This window comes from Lutra lutra, chromosome X, assembly GCF_902655055.1.
Source record: "Lutra lutra chromosome X, mLutLut1.2, whole genome shotgun sequence".
NCBI lineage: Eukaryota > Metazoa > Chordata > Mammalia > Carnivora > Mustelidae > Lutra > Lutra lutra.
Genome location: NC_062296.1, coordinates 48,404,736 through 48,421,934, shown reverse-complemented (window position 1 = coordinate 48,421,934; position 17,199 = coordinate 48,404,736). Strand labels below are relative to the sequence as shown.

At 38.1% G+C, this 17,199-nt stretch overlaps 1 protein-coding gene across 6 annotated transcripts in view; it reads right to left on the bottom strand.

The window, feature by feature from the left end:
• The window catches only part of HDAC8 (histone deacetylase 8), a 220,539-nt gene that overhangs the window by 170,341 nt on the left and 32,999 nt on the right, over positions 1–17,199 (bottom strand). For 5 of the 6 annotated variants that reach the window (XM_047716009.1, XM_047716010.1, XM_047716012.1 and 2 more), the window contains exon 6: positions 3,173–3,277. The exons of the other annotated variant lie outside the window; for it this stretch is intronic. In XM_047716009.1, the coding sequence (XP_047571965.1) occupies positions 3,173–3,277 (105 nt within the window). The remainder of the gene's footprint in view (positions 1–3,172; positions 3,278–17,199) is intronic. 6 annotated transcript variants of the gene reach the window in all.

Here is a 17,199-nt window from a genome sequence, read left to right as displayed (position 1 = left end):
TGGTTTTTCTCATGTTATATCTATGTTAATTACGATATCAAAAAGACAAACTATAAAAGGCGTAGCATTATTTTTCACACCTTTTCTGCAAACAGATGACTAGCTATGTTCTGAAATTTTGTTCACAATTATAATATACATATATTCTACTCAATATTTTTCAGCTGTAGATTGTGACTTCCTAGCAAATTGATAATTATTTCTCTTTTATACGAAGGGAACTTTCATAATTTGTCTCATTATTTACAAGAAGGTGTCAAGCCCAAGCAGGGAGTAAAGGGGCCTGGCTGGCACTCAGAGGCCTGGCTGGACAAGACTCAGAATCGTTTTAGCCATCCCTAGAAAACGAGCCATGAAATCGAACATTATTCCTAATCCCCAGCAGTACTGTGGCCTTCTTCTGATACCTCAGTCTCAGGCAGTCTGCCTAAGAGGGGACTGTATGCAGTCAATCTGCAGAAAGGTGCTGAGGACTCATTCTGTGCTCTGTCTCTGTACTAAGGGTTGTGGACAATGCAAGATGTCCTGGACCCTGCCCTTCAAAAGATTGTGACTCAGTAGAATTCAGCTGTAAAAAAGGACAAATACATATTTAAAAAAAAAACCCATAAGGTGTGCATGAATAAACATTAAATTATATGGTATAGACTAAATTTTTTTCAACTTCCAACCACCTAGCCCTAACCTGGGAGCTTTCTTCTAAGAGGCTCAGAGGACATATGATCTCATTTACTTGTATTAGCTCCATGTGAAGTAAGGGAAGAAATGGCTACTCCCAGGGTACTTAGAGAATTGGCCACATACTACAGAGCTTCTAGGGGTCCTATATTCCTCCTAGTGTTCCCTCCCTATCACATACTTTACACTGCTTATTCTAAGTTTCTAAAGCACAATTCTGACAATGCCATTACCCTGCTTAAAAACCCCTCAATATGTCCACGTGCCTATAAGAAAAAAAGACCCTTTCTTTAGCATAGTACATACACAATGCCCTTCCTGGTCTTGGCCCTGCCTACTTTCTCAAGCCTCTTATCTCACCATTCCCCCTCAAGTACTTAGAATTTAACCACACTAAACTTTTCTCCCTATCCCAAACATAGGATATTCTCTAAGTCTCTGGGGTTTTGTGCATATGTAGTCTTGGATGCTGAATGACTTCCACCTCCTCTGCCAACCTCTTATCCATCTTTGAAGTTCTGGCTGTGAAGACAGCCCTAAAGTTCCATCTTCCTTTCCCAGGCAAAGAAAGTTGATACCACTTTTGTACTCCAGCAGTTTATTCAAACCTCTACCATAGTACTTATCAGACTGGCTTGCAAATGATTACTTCCTATACCTGTCTCCTCCACTAGACTATAAACTCTTTGAGAGCAAGGACTGTATCTCTTACTCATCTTTATACCTTCAATATCTAGCACAGTGCTTAGCACATGGCAGGCTCTGAAGAACACATTTTTTTTTAATTTCAAAGGTTTTATAGGAATGATGAAATGTCTAAAGAATGGAGAAAAGGATTCTTATTTTTTACCTTGGATAAATGAAAAATAATGTTCAGATTATACATTTACAAATTCAAATGTGATAAACTAGAAAGACTTTGGACCAGATCACTAAAATTGGACTGATTAGTACCCAAATCAGGAAACTTTAAGGCTCCGTGACTCATTGCTCCCCCCACCCGAGAACAAACAAACAAATAGAGAAACAAAGCATGGATTTACGTAGAAGCTGGTTCTAGATCTACAGACATGTCATTAGTTTTTTTTTAATGTGTGATTAAATAGGGAGCTTTGCATTAAATATATCCAAAATATAAAGTTAGATGTGGCAGTTTTGTTTGGTAGACACACTTAAAATGGAAATGACCTGAATCAATTGGCAAAGTGGGTGGATATCACTAGGGTAAAATTTAGTATCAAAACAAAGAAGGTAATTCACTGATGTGAAACAAACAAGGAAAGTGGAAGATACCCAGTAAGGTCATATTTGAACTGGTTCTCAGTACTGTAACACAGCGACAGACTCCTGGGAGACTGCACAGACCATCTTGATGCGTAGCCTCAAGATCAATTTATGAAATAAACACCTTATTTAACTCATGGCTAGTGCTTTAAGCCAATGGATGGCTTTACATGTAGAAAGAACCATTTGGTGGTATGTTTGTCTTTGTAGTGACAAATACATGCACAAATAGCGACTGCTGTCAGTAGTGTCATCTTTAAATATTGAAGACAGAGATGTAAAAATGGCATGAAGGAATATCAAGATATGCATGTTCAGGCATAGATTAGATCTGTAGTTCTTTTTATTTTTTTAAGTCAGCTCGATGCCAAATGTGGGGCTTGAATTCATGATGCTGAGATCAAGAGTCCATGCTCTACTGACTGAGCCAGACAGGTGTCCCCCAGATCTGTAGTTTTTAAAGTTCTCTTCAGCAGCAGTCTGTTTTTTTTTTCCAAATGAAATTTTATGTGAAATCCCAATATAGAAACTAAACAAAATCAACACCGCTCTAGTTAAAGTGTGAGTGGACACTTTTGGGGGGGCAGTTTCAGAACCCTATATACTTAGCTACCCCTTTACTTCCTGTAGTTGCCACTGAGGCATCTTAAGGAATCCTGGGATAGATACTGCGGAAAGGTCTCTACATGGAGAGAGAGGTTAGAATAGATGACTTCTGGTTCTTCCTGACTCTGAAAGTCTATAATATGATAATCCTCTCTCTAATATTCAAGATCAGTCAGGAAGTCAGGATTTTATTCCACTTATGGAAGAGTCCAGTAGAGGACAATATAAATAACTAAAGGTTTGAGAAATAATAATTACTTATTGGGCACAGGTAACAAAAGAGGTCTATCTCTTCCTTCATCCCTCAGCATATAAATTTGTATTGAGCACTTGCTCTGGTCCATAAATAAAGATGATACAGATCATACAGATAAGCCTATTCTCAAGGACTTCACAGTGTGTGTGTGTGGGGGAAGCAGATGAAAAACACACACAAAAAAAACAAGAAAACAACATACTCTGACAAGCGACATCACAAAAATAACACAGGAATGTGATAGAGAATAACAGGGTGTGTGTGGGTTACTTCAGATAGGTTGGTCAGGAAAGATTCTCTGAGCAGGTGATATTTAGACAAAGACCTGAAAAGTGAAAAGAAACTCACCCATACTGAGATGAAGTCTTCCAGGCAGAGAGAACAGCATGGCAAAAGCTCTGAGGCAGGAAAGAACTTCCTTGGCCTATTTGAGAAGCTGAAAGGCCAGTGTGGCTGGAACACAGTTAATGAAGGAGAGTGGTACAAGATGAGTTCTGATGGGACCAAATTACAGGGGCCATCACAAGGAGTTTAGACTTTATTCTCAGTGGGATAGGAAACCTTTGGAGGGTTTTGAGCAGAGGAGGTCTAGGATCTGATTTAAACTATCGTTTCTTCTATGAAGGGATGTTGTATAGGTGATCACCAGCACAAGGAAAATGAGCTGAACTGCATCAGGAGAAATTTGGTAGCACAGAGGAAATTTGGAAGAAATGTTGCCAAAAGAGGTTGAAGAGTTTTATTTTATGGCATAAAGCTAATTTCTTGGCATGATTTAACAAGCAGCCAGAAAGATAATTTCTTTAGCCTTCTTACAGCTGTCAGCTTTGACAATTTATCCCTGGTGTCAGAGTCACTGGGAGAGCTGAGGCTCCATTTAAGTCTCCTCTCAATGCTTCTTTCATTAAATTAATTGCTTCTAAACTGCTTACAGCAAAGCAGAGAAAGATGGCAAAAGGCAGAAATACAGTACTTCCTTTTTCCAAAGATGCCTGGAAATGTGATTTTTCTCTATAAGAACCTACCTTAGTACTTACTTATGAGTTAGTTTACCAGCAAGTTTCCTCCTGGCATCTGAACCTCAAATCCCAACCTTAAGTCAGTCTGACCACCTGTTTTTTCTGTTCCCAAAGCTAGGAAGGTCAAGTGCTGCTGGAACAAACCATGTAACTGCAGATGTACACCATTATACATTTATGGTTCCTGATCACAGGTGGGTCTTCAAGGCTGCTCAGTAATAGTTTACTTCCCTCTAGCTGTCTCTTTTTCACTCCTTACAATGGATACTACAATCTCACTCAGACCCAAGAGCTCCTGATCAAAATTCCATTGCATTCCCAATAAGATCCAAAGTCCTACCATGGTCCACAAGGCCTTGCATGACATGCCCTTTATCAATTCCTCTGTCCTCTCCTGCCCTTGTCCCCATTACTGACTTCGCTCCAGCCACATTGGCCTTCTTGCTCTTCCTAAGAACATCAAATGGATAATGGTGTGCATCTGCAGTTATACGGTCTGCTTTTGAGGGACTGCCAGATTGTTTTCCAAAGTGGCTGTACCATTTTACATTCCTACCAGCAGTGTATGAGGGTTCTAATTTTGCCTGTTCTCATATGCATTTGTCATTATCTGTCTAGTTGATTTTAGCCATCCTGGTGGGTGTGAAATGGTATCTTATTGTAGTTTTGGTTTGGGCTTCCCTAATGACTAAAGATGTTGAACATCTTTCCTTGTGTTCATTGGCCATTTGTGTATCTTCTTGGTATAAACATCTATTCAAATCTTTGCCATATTTTAACTGGGCTATTTGTCTTTTTATTGTTGAGCTGGAAGAGTCCTTTATATATTCTGGACACAAACCTCTGATCAGATACAGGCCCATCCATTTTATTGTACTTTACTTTATTGTGCTCCACAGATAATGCTTTTTTTTTTTTTAAACAAACTGAAGGTTTGTGGTGGAAACAGCAAAAGAACTAGAATTAGAAGTGGAGCCTGAAGATGTGACTGAATTGCCACAATCTCATGATAAAACTAATGGACAAGGAATTGCTTCTTAGGGATGAGCATAAAAAGTGGTTCCTTGAGATGGAATCTACTCCTGGTAGAAGATTCTTGAAATGGCAACAAAAGATTTAGAATATGATATAAACTTGATTGATAGAGCAGGAACAGGTTTTGAGAGGATTGACTCTAATTTTGAAACAAGTTCTACTGTGGGTAAAATGCCATCAAACAGCCTCACATGCTAGACACATTGTTGAAAGGAAGAGTCTGTATGTGTGGCAAACGTCACCGTTGTCTTCTTTTAAGAAACTGCCACAGCCATCCCAACCTTTAGCAACCACCACCCTGATTGGTCGGCAGCCATCAACACTGAGGCAAAACCTTCCACAGGCAAAAAAGAGTATGACTTGCTCAAAGCTCAGATGATTAGAATTTTTTGGCAATAAAGTATTTTTAAATTAAATATATACTTTTTTAGACATAGTTTGTTATTGCAAGCATGAAAGACTACAGTACAAACATACATTTTTATATGCTCTGGGAAACCAAAAAATTCATTTGACTCACTTTGTTGTGATATTTGCATTATTGCTGTGGTCTAGAACAGAACCTGCAATACCTCCAAGGTATACCTGTGTATGATTTCTCTCATTCTGTTGGCTGTCTTTTCACTTTCTTGATGATGTTCTTTGAAGCCCCAGAGGACTTAATCTTGATGAAGTCCAATTTATTTATTTCTTTCTTTTGTTGCTTATGTTTTTGGTGATATAGCTAAGAGGGCTTTGCCTAAGCCAAGGTTACGATGATTTACTCCAATGCTTTCTTCTACGAGTTTTAGCCCTCACATTTAGGTCTATGATCTATTTTAAACTGTTATGTATGGTAGGAAGTAGAGGCCCAAATTCATTCTTCTGCATGTGGATCCAGTTGTGCCAGCACCATTTGTTGAGAAGACTATTCTTTCCCAGTTGAATTGTCTTAGTACCTTTGTCAAAAATCAATTGACCATAAATGTGAGGGTTTATTTCTGGACTTCCCATTGATCTCTATGTCTAACCTTATGCCAGCACCACACTGTCTTGATTATAGTGTGAGTCCTCCAACTATGCTCTTTTTCAAGATTGGTTTGGCTTTCTGTAGGTCCCCTGCATTTCCATATGCAGGGATCAGCTTGTCAATTTCTACAAAAAGCCAGCTAGGATTTTGTAGGAATTGTGTTGAATCTGTAAATTAACATGGCAGCATTGCCATCTTAACAATATTAATTTTCTGATCAATGAACATGGGATCCCATTACACATTATATATATGATTCACAGTTACAAGGAACTCAGGTCTAACATAATTTTTAAAGGTGAGATCAAATGAATTTTTTGTAGCTTTATTAAGGTATGATTTAGATACCATAAAATTTACCCATATTAAATATAAAATTCAATGATTTTTAATAAATTTACTGAGTTAGGCAGCCATCACCATAATCTAATTATAGAACATTTTTATCCCTCTAGTAAGATACCTCATATCTGTTACAATTAATCCCTATTCTAACCCCAGAGCCAGGCAACTACTAATCTACTCTCTGTCTGTATAGATTTGTCTTTCTGAACATTTCATATAAATGGAATTATACCTTACGTGGTCTTTTCTATCTGTTTCTTTTACTTAGCATAATTTTTTCTTTTTTTTTTAAGGATTTATTTTGAGGGAGAGAGAGAAAGAGCGTGCACATGTATACGAGCGGGGGGAGGGGCAGAGGGAGAGAGAGAATTGCCAGCAGACTCCCAACTGAGCATGGAGCCAGATGTGGGGTCTGATCTAATAGCCCTGAGATCACGTCCTGAGCTGAAACCAACAGTCAGATGCTCAACTAACTGAGCCACTCAGGTGTCCCTACTTAAGATAATTTTTTAAATTAATAGAGCTTTCTTGGACAGTTTTAGATTTACAGAAAAACTGAACACATAGAACAGAGAGTTCCCATATACCCTCTCCCCCACATATAGTTTTGCTTATTAACATCTTACATTAGCTTGGTACATTTGTTGCAATACTGATATATAATTATTAAAGTCCATAGCTTACATTAGGGTTCACTCTTAGTGTTGTATGAGTTTTGACAAATATATGATGTCATGTATCCACAATTATAGAATCATAAAGAATAGTTTCACCACCCTAAAAATTCCCTGTGCTCTCCCTAATTAATCCTCCCCTCCTCTCTGAGCCCCTGGTAATCACTAATTTTTTTTACTCTCTCTATACTTTTGCTTTTTTTCAGAATGTCATATAGTTGAAGTCATACAGTATGTAGTATTTCCAGGTTGGCTTCTTTCACTTAAAAATATGGATTTAAAATTTCTTCATTTCTTTTTGTGGCTTGATAGCTCAATTTTTAAAATTTCAGCTTTACTGAGGTTTAACTGACATATAAAATTGTAAGATATTTAAAGTGGACATTGTGGTGTTTGGATACTCATACACACTGTCAAAGGAGTGCCCCCATCTAATTAATTAACACATCTATCATCTCACATACTTATCTTTTTTTGGTGAGAATATTTAAGTTCTAACCTCTTAGCTAATTTCAATCCTACAATACAGGACAGATTGTTTTTTTTATAGCGGAATAATACTCCATATCCATTGTATAGATAAAACAGTTTACTTATCCATTTATCATTGATGGACATCTTTATTGCTTCTAAATCTTGGCAATAAAGAAAAAAAGCTGCTATCAACATTTGTGTGCAGGTTTTTGTATGGACATCAGTTTTCAACCCAATTGGGTAAATACCTATGAGCATGATTGCTGAGCATAACATTTTTGAGGCTCATTCACATTGTAGCATGTATCAGTATTTCATTCCATTTAAAATCCTTGAATAGTATTCTATTATATGGATATACCACATTTTGTTTATTCATACACTAGTTAATGGAAATATGGCTTGTTCTCACTTTCTGGTTATTATGAATAACCAAACAGAATAGAACAGAATTGATGCGCTATGAATGTTTATGTGCAAGTCTCTGTGTAGACATAAGTTTTCGTTTCTATTGGGAGTGGAACTGGTGGGATGTATGATAAATTTGTGTTTAACTTCTTAAGAAACTGCTAAACTGTTCTCCAAAGTGTTAAAATGAGCCTTGCAAATTTTCAAAGTGATGGAACAAACAATCCTAAAATTTGTATGGAACCAGAAAAGACCCCAAATTGCTAAGGAAATGCTGAAAAAGAAAAACAAAGTTAGGGGCATCACGTTGCCTGATTTCAACCTGTATTACAAAGCTGTGATCACCAAGACAGCATGGTACTGGCATAAAAACAGACACACAGACCAATGGAACAGAGTAGAGAGCCCAGATATGGATGCTCAACTCTATGGTCAGATAATCTTTGACAAAGCAGGAGAAAATATCCAGTGGAGAAAAGACAGTCTCCTCAACAAATGGTGCTGGGAAAATTGGACGGTTATGTATAGAAGAATGAAACTTGACCATTCTCTTACACCATACACAAAGATAAACTCAAAATGGATGAAAGACCTCAGTGTGAGACAGGAATCTATCAAATCCTAGAGGAGAACACAGGCAGTAACCTCTTTGACATCAGCCACAGCAACCTCTTTCAAGACAAGTCTCCAAAGGCAAAGGAAACAAAAGCAAAAATGAACTTTTGGGACTTCATCAGGATGAAAAGTTTTCTGCACAGCAAAGAAAACAGTCAACAAAACAAAGAGGCAACCCACAGAATGGGAGAAGGTTATTCGCAGATGACACTACAAAGGGCTGATATCCAAGATCTATAAAGAATTCAAACTCAACACCCAAAAAACAGATAATCATGTCAAAAAAAGGGCAGAAGACATGAACAGACTTCTCCAAAGAAGACATACAAATGGCCAGCAGACACACGAAAAAATGCTCATCATCATTAGTCATCAGGGAAATTCAAATCAACACCACATTGAGATACTACTTTACACCAGTTAGAATGGCAAAGATTAACAAGACAGGAAACAACAAATGTTGGAGAGGTTGTGGAGAAAGGGAAACCCTCTTACACTGTTGGTGGGAATGCAAGTTGGTGCATCCACTTTGGAAAACGGTGTGGAGATTCCCTAAGAAATTAAAAACAGAGGTACCCTATGACCCTGCAATTGCACTACTGGGTATTTACCTCAAAGACACAAATGGTGAAAAGAAGGACCATCTGTACCCCAATGTTCATAGCAGCAATGTCCACAATCGCCAAACTGTGGAAAGAGCCAAAATGCCCTTCAACAGATGAATGGATAAAGAAGATGTGGTCCATATATACAATGGAATATTACTCAGCTACGAGAAAGGATGAATACCCAACTTCTGTATCTACATGGACGGGACAGGAATAGATTATGCTGAGTGAAATAAGTCAAGCAGAGAAAGTCAATTATCATATGGTTTCACTTACTTGTGCAGCATAAGGAATAAAATGGAAGACATTAGGAGAAGGAAAAGAAAAGTGAATTGGGGGAAATTGGAAGGGGAGATGAATCATGAGAGACTGTGGACTCTGACAAACAAACTGAGGGTTTTAGAGGGGAGGGCGGTGGTGGTGGGGACGGATGAACCTGGTGGTAGGTAGTAAGGAGGGCATGTATTGCATGGAACACTGGGTGTGGTGCATGAACAATGAATTTTGGAACAGTGGGAAAAAAAAAAGAAGCCTTTCATCTGCCATTGCTGTCTCCCTCCAACCATGGAGATCCTTATAGTCCTCAGATCAATTTACTGGGTGTTCCAAGTGATCTGACCTCAATATAGCTATGTTCAAGGGACAAGGAAAGCTCAGGGTCCTCCTACTTCTCCACCATCTTAACTCCCTCCCCTTAAACTGTTCTCTAAAGTGTCTGTACCACTCTACATTCCCCCCAGAAACATATAAAGGTTCCTGTTTCTTGACATCCTTGCCAACATTTACTGTCCATCTTTTTTATTACAGCCATTCTAGTGGGTGTGTCATGGTATCTCATTGTGGTTCTAATTTGCATTTCCCTATGATTAATGATATTGACCATCTTCTCATGTGCTTATTGACTATTCATATATTTTCTTTGGTGAAATGTCTATTCCAATCCCTTCCCATTTTTAAATTGGGTTGGCTGTGTTGTTATTATTGAATTTTAAGAGTTGTATATTCTGGATACAAGTCCTTTATCAGATACATAATTTGCAATTATTTTCTCCCAGTTTATGAGTTGCCTTTTTATCTTCATAATGATGTCTCTTGAAGTACAAAAGTTTTCAATTTTGATGAAGGCCGGTTTGTCAATTTTTTTGTTATTTTATGGATCATGCTTTTGTTGTTGTACCCAAGAAATCATTGCTTTACCAAGGTCTCAAAGGTTTTCTCCTACATTTTCTTTTATAAGTTTTATTGTTTTAGCTCTTACGTTTAAGGCCCCTTATCCATTTTTAGGTAACTTTTGTGTATTGTATGAGGTAAGGGCCTACCTAATTTTATCTTCTGTCATGTGTATATCAAATTGTCCCAGCATCACTTGTTGAATCTCACCATATATTTTCAAAGGCTTTAAAAAGAAGTGTTTTTCTAACTTTGATTTTGAAAACTTTCAAGCCTATAGATGAGTTAGAAGAATTGTACAATAAGTAGTCACTTGTCTTACACTTAGAGTCATAAATGGTTACTAATTTCCCATTATTTGTTCTCTCTAGACACACACACATGCACACACACACACACACACATATACACACACACTCTTTGCTGAGTTATTTGAAAGTAAGCTATAAATATGAGGACACTTCACCCTAAATACTTCAACATGCAACTCCTAAGAAAAAGAAGTCTTCCACACTGTCACATCTAAGAAATCAACATTAATTTAATAATGTCATCTAATAATATAAATTTAAATTTACCAAGTTACTCCAAAAATGTCTTTCATAGCTCTTTATGATCCCCTCCTCCATTCAGAATCCAATCACGGTTGGCACACTGTATTTGACTGCTAGAGTTCATGGTTCTTTTTTTAATCTAGAACAATTCCTCTGCCTTTTTTGTATTTCATGATAGTGGGTTTTTGAAGAGTTGACTTGGTGGAAGTCTTACACTCTAGGCTTGCCTAACTGTGATTTTCACATTTAAATTCAGGTTAAACATCTTTGGCAAGAATATTTCATAAATGGTGCTCTGTACTTCTTATTACATTACATCAGGAGGCACAATGTCAGGTTGTCCTGGTATTGACAATGCTGAATTTAATCACTTGTTTAACCTAATGACTGCTAGATTTTCCCACTGTAAATGGACATTTCCCCTTAGTGATTGAGCAAGGAACCCTGTGGGGTGATAATTTGAGACTGTGTGAATATCCTGTTCCCCAAGAACTTTTTACTCAATAGTTTTAGCATCCATGTGGTAAGCATGTCAAAATCAATTAATATACTGGGAGTTGCAAAACAGTGATTTTCTATTCTATCTTACTATTATATTTATTAGCTAGTATTCTGCTAGAAAAAAGATCTTTCTCCCTGTTTCCCCCTCTCTCTCCACTGAATATCACTATGGACTAATGGATTATTATGATTATTGTTGCTACAATCCATTCCCATTAATAGTTTCACAATTTCAAAAAAATACATATTTCCTAGCTCAGTAGACAGAAAAAGTCTAACAGCGATGTGCATCAGTAGCAATGAACATACCTAGTGCCAAGACTGTGGTAATGAAATACTGTTTCCTACTAAGAGGAACCAGGGCTTTGAAGAGAAATGGCTGATTCTGGGGCTGGAGTGGGAAAAGTTCAATGTGAACTGGGGAAATTCTGTTCACCAGAAAGCAAAGCTGCATTAAGGATGTGATGGGATCATGTAAAAAAATACACAGGAGCTGGCTCGGAGATCTCACTGGCCAAATTTGGGATAATTTGAGCATTAAAAAGAGGGGCGTCTGGGTGGCTCAGCCTGTTAAGTATCTGCCTTCGGCTAAGGTCATGATCTCAGGGTCCTCAGATTGAGCCCCGTGTTGGGTTCCTTGATCAGTGGAGTCTGCCTCTCCCTCTCCCTCTGCCCCTACCCCTCAACTTGTGCTCTCTCTCAAATAAATAAAAAAATTTTTTAAGGTACTGCTGCTATTTTATTTTATATTTTATGTTATGTTATGTTATGTTATGTTATGTTATGTTATGTTATGTTATGTTATGTTATTAAGTAGGCTCCATGCCCAGCCTGGAGCCCAATGCGGGGCTAGATCCCCAACGGTGAGATTAGGACCTGAGCCGAAATCCACTCAGACGCTTAACTGAGACACCCAGGCGCCCCCTGGTGACAACTGCTTAAAACAAAAGAAAGAATCAAGGTATGTTTACCAGTATCCAATGCTGGTCAACTAAGAGGAAGATTAAAAATTACTTGTCTCTTGTGAACCTGGTAAAAGGAGTTCCAGTGGAACAGACAGTTGCGGAGTAAATGGGAAAGAAAGAAATGGAGAAAGCAGGCAATTTTATGGAAAATGGAAGGGAAGAAATAGTAGCTTGAGGGAGATAAGGTCAAGGGAAGTTTAATTTAGGGAGGTTGGGAAAAAAATACCAAACAAAGATAACATTATAAACCTTTTTACTTATGTTTGAATAATCTTTAATCTTTAAGGTTCACAGTATACAGGCACATGGATGTTCTTCAAGCAACCCTTAGGGTTGGTATTATTATCATTCTCATTGTATACATGTGGAACCTGAGGCTCAGAAAGATGAAATGTCTTGCCCCAGATGTCACAGAGACTGAGCCACATTTGTGTGTGCCTGCTGAGTTCCACCCATGGGTTAAGCCCTAAAATTACCAAGATAGATAAAATGTGGCCACTAACACATACACCCCGACCCTTCTCCAATCGAGGTCTTCCTCTCTCACAGTTTTATGCTCTTTTTCAGCTTGTCCTAGGCAGGCCACGGTAAGCCACGAACCTTGTTTGTTCTTGTTTGCGATAAGAGAAGAAAGCTTAGCAGGAAAGGGGAAATAGCTATTAGTAACAATGAAGTTGAGTATGTTGAGGACTGAGAAAGGTCTGTTGGATTTGGCAATCAGGAGATTACTGGTATATTTTCAGTGGTGTCAGAAGAGCAAACCGAGGAGCAAATGAATGATGAGAGAATATAGGCAAGAAAAAGAGAGAGAGAGGGAGAAGGGGAGTTATAGGTGAGGCTTTGTACAATATGGATAGTTTTAAAAGCACTTCTTTTTAGGAGTACCCGGGTGGCTCAGTGCCAGTGGTATGTCAAAACCGCTAGTGAGTGCTGATTATTAAATATTCAGGAATTTTGCAAGCCCTTCAGAGTATATCATCAAAATTAGCAAATGCTACAAATTTAGGAATTTATTTTTTCAGAGATATGGGTTGCCAGCATATTATTTGTTACTGTTTCTGTAAAATGACACATGTTCAGTAAAATATATTCAACTATTCAAACTTTAACAAAAAGTGCAATAACCTGAAACCTCACTCCTGAGGAAAAAAACCAAAACCACTGTTTGTTAGCAAGCAAAGTCTTCTTTAATGGAGAGAATATTACACTGCTATATAACCTTCCATAATGTGCCATGGACATCTTTCCATGTCAATTGAGTTTTAATGGCTGTATAGTATTCCATTGTGTCTATCTGGCATAACTATTTTATTGTTGAGCGTTTTAGGCTGTTTTTGATATCATGATGCTGAGACTAACACCGTTACATGTAATTTTTAAAACGCACTTGTATAATTTTCTTTCTCCTTTGGGGTAAATTCTCAGAAGACTGCTATCTCACAAGATATGCTTATTTTTCATTTTGATATATATTGCTTACCTCTCCTCTGTAAAGTCCCCAAAAATTTACATTCCCACCAATAAGTACAGGAGAGTGCCTGTTTCCCCACAGCCTTGGTAACACTGTGTTACTCTTCTAAATCTTTGCCAATCTCACAGATTAGCAACAAAAACACATGTTTTTCTTGTTCATGTTCTTGATTATTAGTAAAAATGAACATCATTTTATAATAAATGTTTATTGCCCACTTGTATGTCTTTTGGTAACTGCCTTTCATGACCTTTTCCCATTTTTCTAAAGTGGAAGACTTTTTTGCTTTTTGCCCTTTCCCTAAAACAGTTTCCTTCCTTAGATTCCTATACATTACAGTGGACCCTTGAACAGCATGGGTTTGAACTGTGTGGGTCCACTTATATACATATTTTTAAAATAAATATAGTATAGTATTATAAATATATTTTCTCTTCCTTATGATTTTCATAGTAACATTTTCTTTTCTCTAGCTTATTTTATTTTAAGAATACAGTATAAAATGCAAACAACATACTAAAATATGTGTTAATCGACTATATTATCAGTAAGGCTTCTGGTCAACAGCTGGCTATTAGTAGTTAAGTTTTGGGGAAGTCAAAAGTTATATGCGACACCTGAAACCAATGTAACATTGTGCATCAAATACATTTAAAAAAAACCCATTATATGTAGATATTTGACTGTGCAGGGGATGAGTGCCCTTAACCTCCATGTTGTTCAAGGGTCAACTATACTTCTTTCTGGGTCCTCTCTTACAATGTGACCAGTTCTTTCTCTCTTTTCTCCTCCTACGTTTGCTCCTTAAATGTTGATGCCCTCTTTCTTCTGTTCTACCCACTTTCCCCCAGTGTCTCATGCACTCCTATGATCTTAGTTAACATCTCTAACAACATGAACAGTCCCAATACTAATAGTGATATTTATAATTTTAAACATTTATTGAGTTCTAGATACTGTAATTACTGCTTATATGGAATAGCTCAGCTATTCCTCATAGGAAGCATGTAAGGCAGGAACTAGCATGAAGCTCCATCTTACAAAGGAGGAAACAGTGTCAGGAAAAGTTTAACTGGCTTGCCCAAAGTCACAAAATTAGTAGGTAGAGAGCTGGGACCAAACTCAAGTCTCGTCTGGTGCCAACTATACTTTATTACATCCCATGATGGTATGTTATGTCCTGTCAACATTAGAGGTTGTCAAACTATGGCCCACAGGCCAAATCCAGCTTAATGTGTTTTTGTTAATAAAGTGTTATTGGAACACATCCATACCCATTCATTAAATAATATCTATGGCAGCTCTGAAGCAACAAGAGCAAAGTTAAATATGTATGGATAGAGACCTTACGACCCACAAAATTAAAAATCTTTACTATCTGGAGCATTACAGAAACAGTTTATTTCTTTTTTTTTTAAGTTTATCTATTTCTGATGTATACATAGATAACGCCAAAATTCTACATCTTCATCATTGACCTATCTTTTGAGCTCTTGATCTGCTTATTGGCTAGACACCTTCAGCCCATAAGTACTTCAATCTCACCATTCTCAAAACTGGACTCTAATGCACCAGTTCCTGCCATTCCTGACTTCATACTCTACGCCCTGGGATGTGACTGCATACTGCCAGTCCTTACGTTTATACCCATGGCAGACATTGTTAATTGATCACATTACTCTTTCCCATTAAGCCCAGAAAAGGCTTCAGAATATTTCCTAACATAGCCCTTTATTAAGGCCTGGCATAGACTGGCAGTGGGAGGTACAAAGAAGGGGTTGGAGTAAAAAACCATTTTGGAGGTAGGATGATTAGGAGGTAGAGATGATGGAGGCCCATGTAGATAGTGATATCTTTGATTGGTAACTACTATCAATCAAATGGGGTAAGTTACTTGCCATCCCTATAGCAGAGTCACACCCAGATTCTCACTGGTCCTGGAATCTGAACAAGTCTTTCACAATTCCATGTACCTGCACATGATTCTTCACCCCCTAATGAAATACTCCCCTGCTCCACCTGGCAATTCCTTCTTCCATGTCTGACAATCAGCTCAAATGTCACTACCATGAAGCCTTTCCCCATATGGATCAGTTGTTTCTACAATTAGTTGTTCAGAACTCTATTGTAGAACCAATACATAATATATACATTATACTGTATCTATCTTTCCTAGATTGGTCTGTCTAATCCACGAAGAAACCAAGAGCTTTCTAAAAGCATGGCACGGATCTTACTTTTCTTTGTGTCCCTGAGATCTAGCAGCAACCAGGACATAGCAGAATGTCAGTATGTTAAACTGAAAGGATAAAATCATGCAGATATCACTGTCTAGCCAGACCAAAACTTGGAACATAGTTCTTGACTCCAGCACCTTCTTTGCACCTCCCACTGCCAATCTTAGGTCAGGCCTTCATTTTCACACTCTGGATTATTGCCACAATTTCCCTGCCCTTAGTCTTGGCCCCTCACATTGATCCCCTATGTTAATTCCCTCATTGAACAAATATCTATGAGTGTCTACTAGATGTTCTTTGTTCCCAGCGCTGAGACAAAATCCTTGTCCTCATGGAGCTTATATTCTAGGAGAGGGAAACACAACCATCAGAATGACCCATTTGTATGCAGCTCTGACCATGTCATTTTCCTTGAAAACTTCACGGTCTCTTCCTTGTTTGTAGTCTAAACTCTCTGAACACGGCACATAAAGCCTTCCACGACCCAGCCCTTACACACTCTAGTTTCACCTTTGTATTCTGTACTCTACCAATACTGAAATGCATACAACAACGCCTCCCTGACTTTGCTTTTGTTGTCACCTTTGCCTGGAATGCCCTTCCTTCTTTTTTTTTTTTTTTTTTGAAAACGGTTAACTCTTATTTCTTCAAGATTTAGTTGAGATAATAGCACTTAATTTAGAAGGCCTTCCCTCTTCTTCCTCAGGTTAAGTGCTTCTCGTTAGTGCTCCTATTAACAACACCCTGTGCAGATCTCTGTTGCTGTGTTTCCACATTACCTTATCATTGTTTGCTTTTACCTTTGTTTTCCTGATGAGGTGGGACTCTTGGGGGGCAGAAACCATCTTACTCATCTTTGTAACCCCAGGAACTTCCTCTAGTATGACACATATAGGCACCCAATAAATACTTGTTGAATTAAGAACGGTTATTTTCACATGCCATGCTAGTTTACGCCCAGACACCACTGCATTCCAGACTTTGATAATTAACTGCTTACTAGATGTCTTTCTATCTCTCAGGTATCCCCAAAACCCCATGACTAACAATGAACTCATCACCCTCTGAAATGTACTCTTCCTCCTGTATTCCTATCATTATTTTTTCAAACTGGCAACCTTAGTGTCAGTTCTGATTATTCTGTCTTCCTCTTCCTGATAATTTTACTTCATAAGTCCTCCCTTTGGCCCCTCCTTTCTGTTTCCTCTGCCACTGCCCTCATTATCACCATGCTGGCTGACTGCACCAGCCTTCTAGCTGGTCTTCCTGCCTCTAGTCTCACCCCTTGGA